Source organism: Cucurbita moschata, unplaced genomic scaffold (genome assembly GCF_002738365.1).
Source record: "Cucurbita moschata cultivar Rifu unplaced genomic scaffold, Cmos_1.0 Cmo_Scf00001, whole genome shotgun sequence".
Lineage (NCBI taxonomy): Eukaryota > Viridiplantae > Streptophyta > Magnoliopsida > Cucurbitales > Cucurbitaceae > Cucurbita > Cucurbita moschata.
In genome coordinates, this window is record NW_019268517.1 from 7120095 (window position 1) to 7134471 (window position 14377).

General features: G+C 37.5%; 1 protein-coding gene and 1 long non-coding RNA gene across 2 annotated transcripts in view; both read left to right on the plus strand.

The window, feature by feature from the left end:
* Nucleotides 1–871: 871 nt before the first annotated feature.
* LOC111447798 lies at nt 872–12964 on the plus strand. Its single transcript, XR_002711322.1, has 3 exons — nt 872–959; nt 6156–6161; nt 12955–12964. It is a non-coding gene; the product is annotated as an uncharacterized LOC111447798 (long non-coding RNA).
* Nucleotides 12965–13740: 776 nt separating this feature from the next.
* The window catches only part of LOC111447820 (adenine phosphoribosyltransferase 3-like), a 4749-nt gene continuing 4112 nt past the window's right edge, over nt 13741–14377 (plus strand). The window contains exons 1-2 of the mRNA XM_023087170.1: nt 13741–14038; nt 14125–14235. Coding sequence (XP_022942938.1) covers nt 13957–14038; nt 14125–14235 — 193 coding nt within the window. The 5' untranslated portion in view covers nt 13741–13956. The remainder of the gene's footprint in view (nt 14039–14124; nt 14236–14377) is intronic.

Genomic DNA, 14377 nt, shown 5'->3' on the forward strand with positions numbered 1-14377 from the left:
CCGGCGAGAGCAACGGGTCCTCCTCCAGCCGCAAAGGTGGTAAGAAGCCATGGATGTCCCACGGGCGCACGCACGGGAAAGATGGGAATCAAAAGAAGGAGTCGACCAATGGCAGGCCGATCCAGTGTTCGAACTGTGGGAAGGGCTACGTCCAGAAGCAAGGAGTGGACTTCGAAGAGGTATTTGCGCCAGTAGCAAGGTTAGAATCCGTTCGTTTCTTGCTGGCAATTGCGGCACATTACTCTTGGGAGGTTCACGATATGGATGTAAAGTCTGCTTTCCTTAACGGAGAGTTGAATGAGATCGTCTATGTTCGACAACCACCTGGCTTCCTAGACAACGACAACCCTAATAAGGTACTGCGCCTGCACAAAGCACTCTACGGACTTCGACAAGCCCCACGAGCCTGGAACGCGAAGCTCGACAGTACCCTTCTGTCACTGAAATTCAAACGTTGTACCTCTAAGCATGGGATGTACACGCACGGCCACGACAAGAAGCGACTGATTGTGGGAGTGTACGTCGACGACCTCATAATCACTGGAGGCGACGGTGGGAGCCCTCGGAAGGTTCAAGAAGGAGATGTCGAAAAACTTCTAGATGAGCGATCTCGGCGTGCTCAGCTACTACCTTGGCATCGAAGTGCAGCAGAACAAGTGCAGCAGAACTCTTCCGGCATCTCCATCTGCCAAAGTGCATACGCGAAGAAGCTGCTGGACACCACTGGGCTTGTGGACAGTAATCCTACCAGAACGCCAATGGAGGCCCGACTCCAACTAAGGAAGGCCGGCACTACGACGACAATCGACTCCACCAATTACCGCAGCATTGTCGAGAGTCTGCGCTATCTGGTAAATTCTCGGGGAGGAGCATCTAGTGGCTGTCAAGCGCATCCTGCGCTATGTAGCCGGAACCAGAGGCTGGGGCGTAAGATACTGCGCAGGGAGCGGAAAGGAGACGTTGATGATCGTAAGAGCACCAGCGGAATGATCTACTTTCTCTCAGGCGGCGCGATCTGCTGGCAATCAACAAAACAGAAGGTAGTTGCTTTGTCTTCCTGCGAAGCAGAATACATCGCCGCTTCGATGGCAGCAACTCAAGGGATCTGGCTTGCACGACTAATGGAAGAACTCATCGGGAGAGAAAGCGATCCACCAATGCTATACGTAGACAACAAAGCTACGATCTCCCTGATCAAAAATCCTGTTTTGCACGACCGGAGCAAGCACATAGAAATCAGATTCCACTACATTCGAGAATGTGCAGATCGAGGGCTCATCATGATTGATTTCATCCGAACAGAGGAACAACTTGGAGACATTTTCACCAAGTCCCTGGCGCGGGTGAAATTTGAAGAACTACGCTCAAAGATCGGAGTTCAAATAATAAGGTACAGCTTTAAGGAGGAGATTGTTAAATAAAAGCCCTGTCTTATTTAGTTAAGTTTGTAAAAACATCTGAGTTCACGCGAATGGAGGAGCGTGATTTTAGGGGCCATTGTTTTGGCAAAGTGTGCGAAGTCTTCGTCCACTTATTCTATTTTTGTATATTTGGTTTTTCTATTTTTGTAATTAGATTTGTTATTTAAACCATTCAACTCAATAAAATATAATATCGAGTCTTCAGCAATCTCAGCGAATCTCTCACTCTCTCTCCTTTTACTTCCGCTAAATTTTCCTTCGAAGAAACCTTCGGCCAATTTTTCGTCATCCGAATTGCCAGAGTCAACATAGACACCTTTTAACTGGGACTACGTCACTAATCCTTCCTCAATGTCGAGTATCTTCAGGGTACTCTTCCACTAAAGTGTATCATGCCTCTAAACATGTAAATGGCACGATCAACTACATATCATATATTTGAAAGACCTTCTCTATAATCTCTAACCACAGTTTTGTTGCGCCTTTGATCCCCTAACTTGATACCACGTGATCGAAGAAGGTCACTACCATAAACTAAACTCGTCACTTCAAGAATTACGACAGGTATGCTCATAACACCATCACAACTCCCCTCAGGTGTTCCTTGTGAACTAACTCCATCTTGGCGTACATTGATATATGGTAAAAGACGACTATGTACACTTCGAGAATTTGGCATCCAAATGTGGCATAGACCCTATAAAGATCTAGAAGATGATCATTGGGTTCTAGCGTTGCAGATCTTCTGGATGACAAATCTCATCTCGGGGTGAACCAACTTTCTGTTCTCATGCTTGATATGCTTACATAGCCCCCTCAATGAACATCGTGTATCGTTGTTCGAGGCACGACCTCATCACATCTCATAGTGGCATCTCGGCTGAACACATCTATGTAAGGTTAACTGGTGACCCTTCCACAAGAAAAATCATACAACCAACATCTAGGGGAGCAACCCCGTGTGTCTGTCTGCTACTCAGTTTACCCATGTGGTCCCCCACCCATCTCAATGCAAGTTTGTAGTACAACGAACATGTTCAAGGGACCCTTGACTATTTCCACACACGATAGTAGCACCTAATTACCTCGACAAGCTACGCTATCCAGCCTAGGCTTGACTTGACGATACCTATATTACTACCATTGGGCAGGGCATTGCTAGCACTAAGGGTGTACTAGAGGAGATAGGAGGTAGAGCCTCTATAAATTCCATCATACAACTATTAGGTCTATTAAGCTTTCTTATTCGTCTTTGCGTGGGCGTCCTCCCAAAATATTTAACATGCATTTTCTAACCACCTAAAGTAATGAATGCTTGCATGCTAGCACGTTTTAGTATTTCCTACAAGTATAACTTGTCTAAAGTTTGTATGGTTACTTATTTGGATAATGTGTGTCTTCCCTAGCTAACTTTTCCGCATATTAGGAACTCCAAAATTTCTAAATGTTTTCTAGTAGGTCATTATCCAAACCAAATTAGGGTCAATATCAAAATTAGAATGAAAAAATAGTCTAACTGGGGTGGAACGAGTTGAAAAACACCTCTCATGCATTGTCACACATCTACTCGCACTAGATCCTGTTGCGTTTTTCCTCCCATTGATCAACACGTATCTTCTCACAGCAAGTCGTGCTCCTCCTCTCTTTGCTCGACGCGTGTCAACTTCCCTTCACACCTGCATCAACGAGTTTTAAAATTTTTCAGGTTTCGTATTCTTTACCATTTTTTTTTTTTAGTTTTCATAACTTTCTTTACATAATTCAAATGAACTTAATTCCTTCACCAAAATATTTTGATCTTAATCCATTTTTACAAAAATATTTTTCTCATAATTTTTAATCCAACTACAAAATGAAATAAACACGTCCAAAATGGTCCAAAATACCAAAACTTATAAAACTTATATTTTGATGATGGTGGAAACGTAGTCTTCTGGATCTTGTGTGAAACTCCTCCATAACATACTAAAAAATCAGAAACTAATTCTTATCTTTGGTTCTTCCTTCATTCTTGACGTAATTGACGTAATTGAGTGAGTCAAAAGTCCTTTCTTCCTCCCAATGATCTGATTATGGTACTATAATACCTCTAATTTGACCAATTTTCTCAAATTTTTAATATTTCCTTTTAAAGTTGGGTTGAGTTACTAGAATTTTTTTAAATATTTGTCTCTTCTCCCTCATTTTTCTAATCATACCTCATGTATTATGTTTTGTTGAGTTACTGGATCCAAAATCCTTCGACTTCTCGTCCCTTTTAGAATATTCTTGTAGGATTTCCACCAACATTAAAGTATTGAATACATGGTCGGTGTGTATGAAATTAATATTACTTACATAAAATCAATGTGTATCGGATGATACTCACGAATTATGAAGTTGGTATGAGCCTTGTGGATTCTATGTACAAAGGTGGTACATGTGAAATTATGTGTTTAAAATTGATACACAAGGTCATTGTTTTTGGTACGCATGAAATTATGTGTATGAAATTGATGCACATCCCAAATATATAAAAGAACTAGAATTCAAAGTCACGACTTTAGGTCCCACTATTAATGAAAGACATGTTTACAGATCTATGTCGTCGGCTAGAGTTGCAGACAATTAAATATGCGTGCATGAGCGACGTGTGTGGTTAAATAAGCTTAGATTTCGCACGAGTTGTGTTCAGTTAGTGAAGGCGAACCTTGCCTAAAGTTTGAAGGAGCCACAAAGTCGGGAAAAAAATGTGAATAGGACTTAAGTTCCTCTTAAGGCTTGTCATGAGTGTATCGAGATCATGACTCCGCATGATTGAAGATGTACAATTGTAACACATGGCATATCATGTCGAGGTATTATGACATGAGGTATTATGCATCACAAGAAATAGAATGGATCACAATAAAATCCTAACACAACAACATAAATATCTCAGTCTAACTTGCAATATAACATACCCTAATATACATGTTAAATAATCATAAAATACAACATATACAGGTTCCAGAGCACGTGTGGTTCATACTTCATTCAATTCATCCAACTAAGTCAATAATGAAGCGATTAGGCTGAGCTTGTGCACGTGTCTAGAGACGAATGGGTCTCAGGTTGGTGCGAGGGTTGCTAGTGTATCATGGGCCGGTCCTCCATTGGGCCATGGAGGGCCTATGTCTGCAAGACCTATGCGCACGTTGGAAGCCTCTGCCCACGGGTTGGGGTGGACTGGGTCGCACATTGGATTGGTTGTGGATTTGGGTTGGCTGCGTATGGATGCTAGACGCAGGCCGAAGATATGTATGGGTCATGGAAACTTTGACTCCAACTCTGCAATTTGGGCAACCCATCCGTCGAGGCTGAGGTTCGGATTCTGAACCTACGGTGAGTTATAATCAGGTTTTTTTTTTTTTTTTTTTTGTTACAGAATTTAAATCAAAACAAGTACAAATATCAAAGTTTAATTCTAAATAGAAGTGTACGAAGATTCACAATCACCATATGTTTAGACTTATAGCTTGATTTAATAATTTTAACGGATAATTACATGAAGGACATTGTCAACTATTGACACGGGATACACATTCTTTTCTAGTGTAACATAAGAGACAACTAATGAACTAGATATAACATATATAATAACCAAGAGTGTTGTCTACAAGTTCAGTTAGATTGGTTGGTGACACCAGAGAAATTTGGTAGAATTCTTTGGATGAAGAGATCTTTGTATAACTACGAAGGAATGTTTAATTGATTTTCTGCCACTTCCACCAATGCCAATATATATATGTATTTACTAATTCTTCTGCAGAAATTAGTTTAGGACTTCATTTCATTTTCTTGAACTATCTTGGATTCTGCACATCCCCATCTTTCTTTTAACCTTCTCAAATAATGGTTGTTTCAAGGGCTTTGTGAATAGGTCTGCGATTTGTTCATCACTTCGACAAAAATTGAGTTCAATATTGTCTTCTTTACACAAATCACACAAGAAATGAAAACGAACATCGATGTGCTTACTCCTTCCATGCAACATAGGATTTTTAGACAACTTAATAGTTGACATATTATCACAATATATAACCATCGTACTTGGTTGCTTCTGATTAAGAATTTCAAGCATCTTTCTTAACCAAATTGCTTGGCACGAGCATGCTGCTGCCGCCACAATCTCTGCTTTTGTAGTTGAGAGTGTTACAATAGGTTGCTTCTTTGAAGACCAGCAAATAGCTCCTAAACTTATCATGAAAATACTTCATGAAGTACTTTTACGATCATCTATATTACGTGGATAGTCGCTATCTGTATAGGCAACCATCTTCGAATCATCTCCTTTCTTGTAGAATACCCCCAAATCAAAAGTTCCTCGCACATAACGAAGTATCCTTCTTGCTGCATTAAGATGTTTTTGATGGTGTTAATATAACACATGCGGAAGCAATTTGGATCTTAGGCACTTTTAGAACATCAATTATTGTAAATCACTAGCATGTTCATAAGTATTAAAACTTAATGAGTTTAAATACTAACCTTTTGTAGTTCAAACTCCTTTTGCCTCACGAACCGGTTTCGAACCACCACTAGTGTCTTCTCCACTATCCTCCGGCCTTAGAACGGGATTGTGGAATCCGGTGAGTGACTAAACTTGGGAGGGATTTTGTATTTGTGAAAGAGAGTGTTTGTGAGAAGTTTTTCTCAAGGTTTTTCATCAAGATGAAGAATCCCCTCCAAGTATCATGATCACTCTATTTAAAGAGTCAAGTTTGCATGTTCATGCAAACTTGAGATCACCAAATTTTGACACTTAAAATTCCACTCAAGAGTTTGGGATTATGTGGCAAGCATGCATGTTTGAGTTAACCAAATTTTGACACCCAAAATTCCACTCAAACTTGTGGGGTTTATTTGGCAAACATGCAAGTTTGGTTAAACCAAATTTTGACACCTCAAAATTCCACTAACATGGATTTTTCCATTAGATGAAAGTCAACATTTTGACTTTCTTCATTTTAATTCAACAATTAATTTGAATAATGAATTTCAAATTAAAGTAACATTAAATGATTAATTAAACTATTTAATTAATATTTAATATTAATTCAAATGCCAATCCCAATCAATTCCGACACATAATTGATTAAGATATTTAAATCTTATTTAAATATCTCACATTCTCTCTTTTCGTTTAATTCGTAAATAAAACAAAATTGCGGTTAAATATATCATATATATGTAACGCATATTCCCTAATTTGAATTCGAACACTTCGAACTCACTCGTCACATTGTTCTATGGTTTAGTCCGATATGAGCTAGCAGAGGGACCTAATGGACCTATAGATCATGGGCTCCAACGATCCAAGATTAACTGATTAAACTCATTAACCTGGTTAACCAACATTCGTTAACTACTAGGACACTCCACTATAGCCTAGTAGTTGCACTCCCCTCACTATAGATATATTTCTGTCCATCTGATATAACCATGATTAGTAAGTCGATCCTTCACAGGTTGTTCGTAACTAGAGCTGAGTCAATTTACCGTTTTACCCCTGAAGTTACTTCTTGTTCCTTATGTCTCACTGATCCTCTAATGAACAATTGGTTTGTGGTCCAACCAGTAAACCAAATCTCTCTCAGGCCAATGAGAGGGTGGGGCCCCTTGTTCAAGACCTGGAGTCAGTGCTTAAGGGAACTACCTTTCTTCTATCCCTAAGTGGGTAGGAGTGAATTCCGTCTTGCACCCCACATCCCCAGCCATTCACCCAGTCTTACCCCTGAAATGGGAGGCCTGTTGAGTCGGCGAACTAGAGCCACTCTCACCCATGCAAATCTAAGGATAATTCCGAATAAACAGGAGTTCATGGTTAGCTCAGGATTAAAACCGAGTTACCTAGGTTATCGAATGAAAAGAAAATCAGTCTCAACAGTAAACGACTTTATAAAGTGAGAGTGGTTTTCTTCATGGTCCGATCTTATGCAATACTCATTGCATAGGACGCCCCCACTCACATGTCTCCACATGCACAATTTAGTGATCACATTGTTTATATCATATACAAAAGTGGGCCGCATCCATAGTGTCCCCAGAATAAGGTACTCAGCCTTATCCTTATACTATAGATCATTTTGACTATATACTTGAACTTGATCCACTCTTATGTCTCTACATATAGTTCAAGTAATCATACTATAGCCAGAGTGTTCTTAGTTTATTGGATTTAGATTAATGATCGTAAAGTTCACTTTATTCAATAACAATTTTTTCTGAATAAACATCAATAATAACTTTATTGAAAATAGAATATATCTTTGTTTACAAACTATGAGTTTTAGGACATAAAACCCAACAGTTTTTCCATTGGATGCTTCATGTAGCAACTTATCATACTAACCGCATACATGATGTCTAGTCTTGTTGAAGTTAAGTACATCAAACTTCCCACAATTTGCTTGAAGTACCTATTATCAACCTCTCGCCCTTCAATATCCTTGTGCAACTTCAAACCTAATTCTGATGGAGTTTCAAATGTGCACTCATCCATTTTAAATCTTTCAAGTAACTCTTGAGCATATTTCTTTGACAAAGCTACCAGCAGCAATTTGAGTAACTTCTACTCCAAGAAAATATCTCATCAAACCAAGATCTATCATTTCAAATTCTTTCATCATGCTCTTCTTAAAAAATTCAAACATTTCTTCATTATTGTCAGTAATATTAAATCATCAACATATAAAAAAATAATGAGAATGTTACCTCCCTTTTCCGTTTTCACATAGTATGTTCATGTGGGCATTTAGTGAATCCCATCTTTTCAAAATGAGAATCCATGCGACTGTACCATGCTCTTGGAGCTTGCTTCAAACCGTATAGAGCTTTCTTCAACCTATACACTTTTTCCCCCTTTACCTTTTTGAACAAAACCTTCTAGTTGCTCCACATATACCTCTTCTTGAAGCTCTCCATATAAGAAGACCGATTTCACATCAAGTTGATAAATAGACCGTGATTTCTGTGCTGCAATAGAAATTATAAGCCTTATAGTATCTTAATGTGCTACTGGTGCAAATACCTCCTTAATACTTCTGCTTGTATCCTTTTGCAACTAGACATGTCTTGTACTTATCCACCTCACCATTTTCATTCAACTTGGTTTTGAAATTTCATTTTACTCCCATTGTTTTCTGCCTTTTAGAAAGATCAATGAGCTCCCAAGTCTTATTCTTCTCTATGGATTTGATTTCACTGTCCATGGCTTGACTCCATTTCTTCTCCTTTCTTCTCCATAGACAATTGGATCACTATCCATAAAGAATGCAAAATACGCACTATCACTTGAGTCATAGTCCATCTCATAATCAATCATCCAAGTTGGTCTCCTTGTTCTTGGATTTCTTTGACTGTGATCATGATCTTCCTCTTCTACTGAATCTTCTTGTTGAGCTTGTGATGAGCTCTCTCCATACTCATAGTGAGGCTGAATAGGGGCCCATCTCATAATCAATCATCCAAGTTGGTCTCCTTGTTCTTGGATTTCTTTGACTGTGATCATGATCTTCCTCTTCTACTGAATCTTCTTGTTGAGCTTGTGATGAGCTCTCTCCATACTCATAGTGAGGCTGAATAGGGGCCCATCTCATAATCAATCATCCAAGTTGGTCTCCTTGTTCTTGGATTTCTTTGACTGTGATCATGATCTTCCTCTTCTACTGAATCTTCTTGTTGAGCTTGTGATGAGCTCTCTCCATACTCATAGTGAGGCTGAATAGGGGCCCATCTCATAATCAATCATCCAAGTTGGTCTCCTTGTTCTTGGATTTCTTTGACTGTGATCATGATCTTCCTCTTCTACTGAATCTTCTTGTTGAGCTTGTGATGAGCTCTCTCCATACTCATAGTGAGGCTGAATAGGGGCTTCAGCTGGTTCTTTAAGATCTACAGGAATCTGCTGATTCACAGTGATCTTTTCTTCCCATGTCCAAGTCTTCTTTTCGTCAAAGATTACATCGCGACTTACCACCACCTTCTTTGTCAAACGATCATAGAGCTTGTACGCCTTAGAAGTCTCGCTTACTCCAAGGAACACACATTTCAAACTCTTGTCTTCAAGTTTCTTCCTTTTCTCGTCAGGAACGTGTGCATATGCTATGCACCAAAAGATTCTAAAGTGGTCTGCTGCAGGCTTCCTTCTACTCCATGCTTCTTGTGGAGTCATATCTCTAACAGAAAAAGTAGGATTCCGGTTGAGAATGTGAATGGACGACACAACAGCTTTTGACCAGAATTCCTTCAAAACTTCTCCTTTATTTAGCAAACTTCGAACATGTTGAGAATGGTTCTGTTCTTTCTTTCGGCCACACCATTTTGTTGTGGTGTATATGCTACTGTCAACTGCCTCCTTATGCCTTTTTCTTCACAATACTTAATAAACTTGTCGAGCAGAACTCTCCACCTCTATCAGTTCTTAAAGCCTTAACTCTTCTTCCAATTTTCGTCTTCATAATAGAACAAAAATTCTTGAAGCAATCAAAGGCTTCTGATTTGGCGTGCAAGAAATAAGTTCATGTTTTTCTACTAAAATCATCGATGAGGGTCATGAAATATTTCTTGTTACCCTTTGATGTTGGAGAGATCGGACCACATATGTCTGAATGAATCAACTCCAAAATTGCTCGAGCTCTTCTTGATTTTTCGGATGGAAAAGAATTTCTTTTATGCTTTGCTACTACACAGCTCTCGCAAATTTCTGTTGGAGGAGTGATGTCTAGCAACCCAATCACCATCTTCTTTGAAGACAACGTCTTTAACCCTTTAAAGTGTAGATGATCATACCTAAAATGACAAAGTCAGTTGGTATCTTCTTTCTTCACCATCAAACTTCTGCCTACGATGTTTAACGTTAATGGATATAAGCGGTTGGTGGTCATCTACATCTTAGCAATCGATCCTCTTCTGGAGTCATAAATCTCACATTCATTATTTTGGAATGTGATCACATACCCCTTTTCTTGCAATTGACCGATACTATGCAAGTTGGCCTTCAAATTGGGAATGTAAAACACATTAGAAATTGACTCTACAAAGCCATTTCTAGTCTTGATATCTATAGTTTCTTTCCTCATCACTTGGACGGTTGCATTGTTGCCAAGACAAACAATAGTACAAAAATTTTCATTCAGAGCTGAGAAGAATTCCTTACAACCTGTCATATGGTTGCTACATCTAGAGTCTACGGCCCACACACCTTGATCTGCAACCTTTATAGCATGAAATAACGTTAACAATGTTTCTTCTTCTCTTTTCTCCACAAAGTCGGATTGATCTCTTTTCTCCTTTTGGAGCCTGGTATAACATTCATTCTTGTAATGTCCAAGGTGTCCACATCTGCGGAATTCCACCTTAGACTTGTCAAAATGTCTCTTGCCTTTATTATCATAATTGTCTCTCACTAGATCTGTTGACCTGCCAACATCTCCACTTCTTTCTCGACCACCTCTTCCACGACCTCTGCCTCTTCTTTGCCCTCTACCTCTGGAGCTTGAAGTTTCACCTGGTGTGGATATCTTTATGGCTGTTATCTTCTCTATTGTACTCGTGCAATTAAGCTTTTGCTCATGGACTAGCAAGGAGCTTTAAAGTTCATCTATTTACATCTCTTCGACATTGTTTTCTTCTTCAATAGAACACACAATGTAATCAAACTTTGGAGTTAAAGATCGCAAAATCTTTTCTACAACCGCAACATCCATGATTAAATCACCATGCATCCTCATTTTACTTGCAAGACTCATAATCTTGCCAATATAATCATTCGCTGTTTCTCCTTTTTGCATTTGGAAAATTTCAAAGTCTTTTCTAATGGCTTGAAGTTGTGCACGCTTTACTCTCGTTGAGCCTTGATACTTCCTCCTCATTGAATCCCAAATCTCCTTGGACGTCTTCTTCTGAAGCATTGTTTTAAAGATAGTCTGATCAATGGACTGGAATAAGTAGTTCTTGACCTTCAGGTCCTTCAACTTCGATGCTGCCAACCGTTGCTATTAAACAGCTAAGAGTACCTCACCTTCATTTGGCTCTACGTAACCCGTCTCCACCATATCAAAGAACTCCTTTGATCTGAGAAAATTTTCCATCAACATCGCCCAATAATCATAGTGACCATCGAATCTCGGGATGGCGGGCAGAACGTAGTTATCAACTTGTCTTTCTACTTCCACTCTTGCTGCTGCAAGATCGCTCTGATACCAGTTGTTGGTGATAACAGAGAAATTTGGTAGATTTTTTTTTTTTTGGAGAAGAGAACTTTGTATAACTATAAGAATGCTTAATTAATTTTCTACTACTTCCACCATTGCCAACATACATACATACATTATATATATATATAGGTAATTTGGGACATTCCCCAGTATCATTCATTATCCAAAAGTCATGCATCTAATTAATTAGGAACTAATGAACCTACATGTATCTATTCATACATGTCCTTATACATGTATCTGTACATGTACAATTGACTCTTGAACACATGAATCTATTCATACATATACTAGTGACCCTAAACAATATTGGATTGAAAAAGTCTTTTGGACAAACTTGGAGCAATCTCAATAGAGCTCCCCAACTCAACTCTCTATTTTTGGGTTGAGTTGTTGAGTTATTTATTTTTTAAAAATTATTAAGTTACCAACTCAAATATTTTTAATATTGATAATATAGGTTGAGTTGGGTTGTAACCCTATTTTTGGGAGTCATATTGACCCAACCCAAAAAATGTCAACGGGAATGTACCCAAATTTTTTGTTTTCCAAAAATCAATCTAATCCAAATCGAGAAAAAAAAAAGAAAAAAAAAACTTGAATGTTGAGATGGCTAATTCACGGTTCACAGTTCATATCTATCATATCTCTCTTTTTTTTGTGTTTAATATGTTATGAGATATCATTCTATGTACGTGAATTTCAAATTTAGTCGAGAGTAAATTATATTAAAAAAATTTGAGAAAAAATTTTGAGAAAAAAAGTTATACCTTATATAGTAATAAACAAGAAATATAATAAAATTTATATAACGGAAAATAAAATTAAGCTATAAATATTATATTACAGCATTAAAAAAAATGTTATTATAGATTAAAGATATTACAATATTTTAGTTATATTAAACATATTATAGCTTTAATAAAACACTATAAAATGTTTTCATACCAACATATATAAGCTATAGTTTCATATTCTATTATAGCATCCATTATAGCTATAAAAAAACATTATAAAAAGTCTCAGACTTTTAATAACATGGATTGTCACAGCGTACGAAAAACGCTATAAAAAGTTTGTAATAGCTTTTTTTCCGTAAGTTTTCGTATCCATTATTTCTAGTAGTGTGTGCATGTGATTGCTATGTGAATTCAATGATTATTATGCATCATGTAAATGTATTAGGTAGAACTTGACTACGAGACCTCACACCTGCCTTAAATGAAATTGTGGCAATTTAATTGTACCACCAAAGGCACATGTTAGTTATCTCTTGTATTGATTCTTAGTCATAGGCTAGTTGGCCGAGTTTTAGTTTCCTGGACCACAACCAAGGTGGTCATAGTACTAGTCGATCATGCAAACTCGAGATATTTGCTTATGGATCAGCTTTCAGTTTCTTAATGAATTTAGATGGATCGTTTTCTTGAAACGTATTTAAAGGAGTACCCTATACAAATCATATTAACTGGAGTTTGTAGCTTATTGTTTTTTCGCTTTTCTGCTTTGGAAATGATGTCAAGATGCCTTCGATAATGATCTCATATCGAATTTGGGCCGTAGAAAGTAGGTTGTTGCGACAGTATAGTTACCATATATATATATATATTTTTCAATAAAAAAAAAACTAAAAAAACCATACAAAATTCTAAAACCAAAGACAAACAAAAAAAAAACATGTTTTTAAATTTGTCTTTTATGTTTTAAAAGTAGCTACTTAATTTTTAAATATCAAAGTTATAGAACAAAATAATTTGTTAAAGAAAAGGCGGAAAAAAAAATAAAAATAAAAATAAAAGTAACTTTTTTCTTTTGGATTCCATTGGGCAATAGGTATAAGAGACACTGAGGATTCCAAGAAAGAGCACATACTATATAAAACTCTCTCCCCTCAAACGACGTGAAATTAAAATTAAATTAAATTTAAAAAAAAACATTTTTTAAAAATCGATAATTTAAAAAATTTAACAACTCTAACTAAATTCGATCTATATTAAAATGTAAGAACAGAATTAATTTTAAAATAAATATATTATTTTATTTTTATTTTTTATTTTTTATTTTTTTTATCTTCTCTAACAAACTAGGACACAGAAATTCTCGTCTTTTAAATTGTAGTGCAGAGAGAAGTGCCATCGCTCGCGCTCTCTCTCTTCACTTCCATAGTCCTTTTCTCTCTCATCCATCACTGTCACCTTTTTCCTCTCTTCCAGTATATATTTCTCTTGCAGTTCGTCCTACAAAGCGCACACACGCATACACAGATTTCAGTTCTTCAGGCTTCTGAGACCACAGCAATGTCGGCCATTAAGGACGAAGATCCTCGCATCAATGGAATCCGAACTAACATCCGCGTCGTTCCCGATTTTCCGAAGCCAGGTTTAATTTCTTCTACTTTTTGTTTGTTTTTCCTCTTCTTCTCTCGATTTTTGAGGTTTTTGATCAGCTATTTATTACCGATTTAGGTATCATGTTCCAGGATATTACCACTCTGTTGCTTGAACCGAAGGTCTTCAAGGATGCGATTGACATGTTCGTGGAGCGATACAAGGGGAAAAATATCACCGTCGTTGCAGGTAACGAAAATAAACACAGATTCTCTCTTCCTACTCGTTTTTGCTGCAATTTCTTTTCGCGATTAGGAGTTTAGGATTTAGAAGCGGTGTTCGTCATAATCCGTGCCGATTGTTTGAGGTTTTTTTTTTTTTTTTTTTTTTT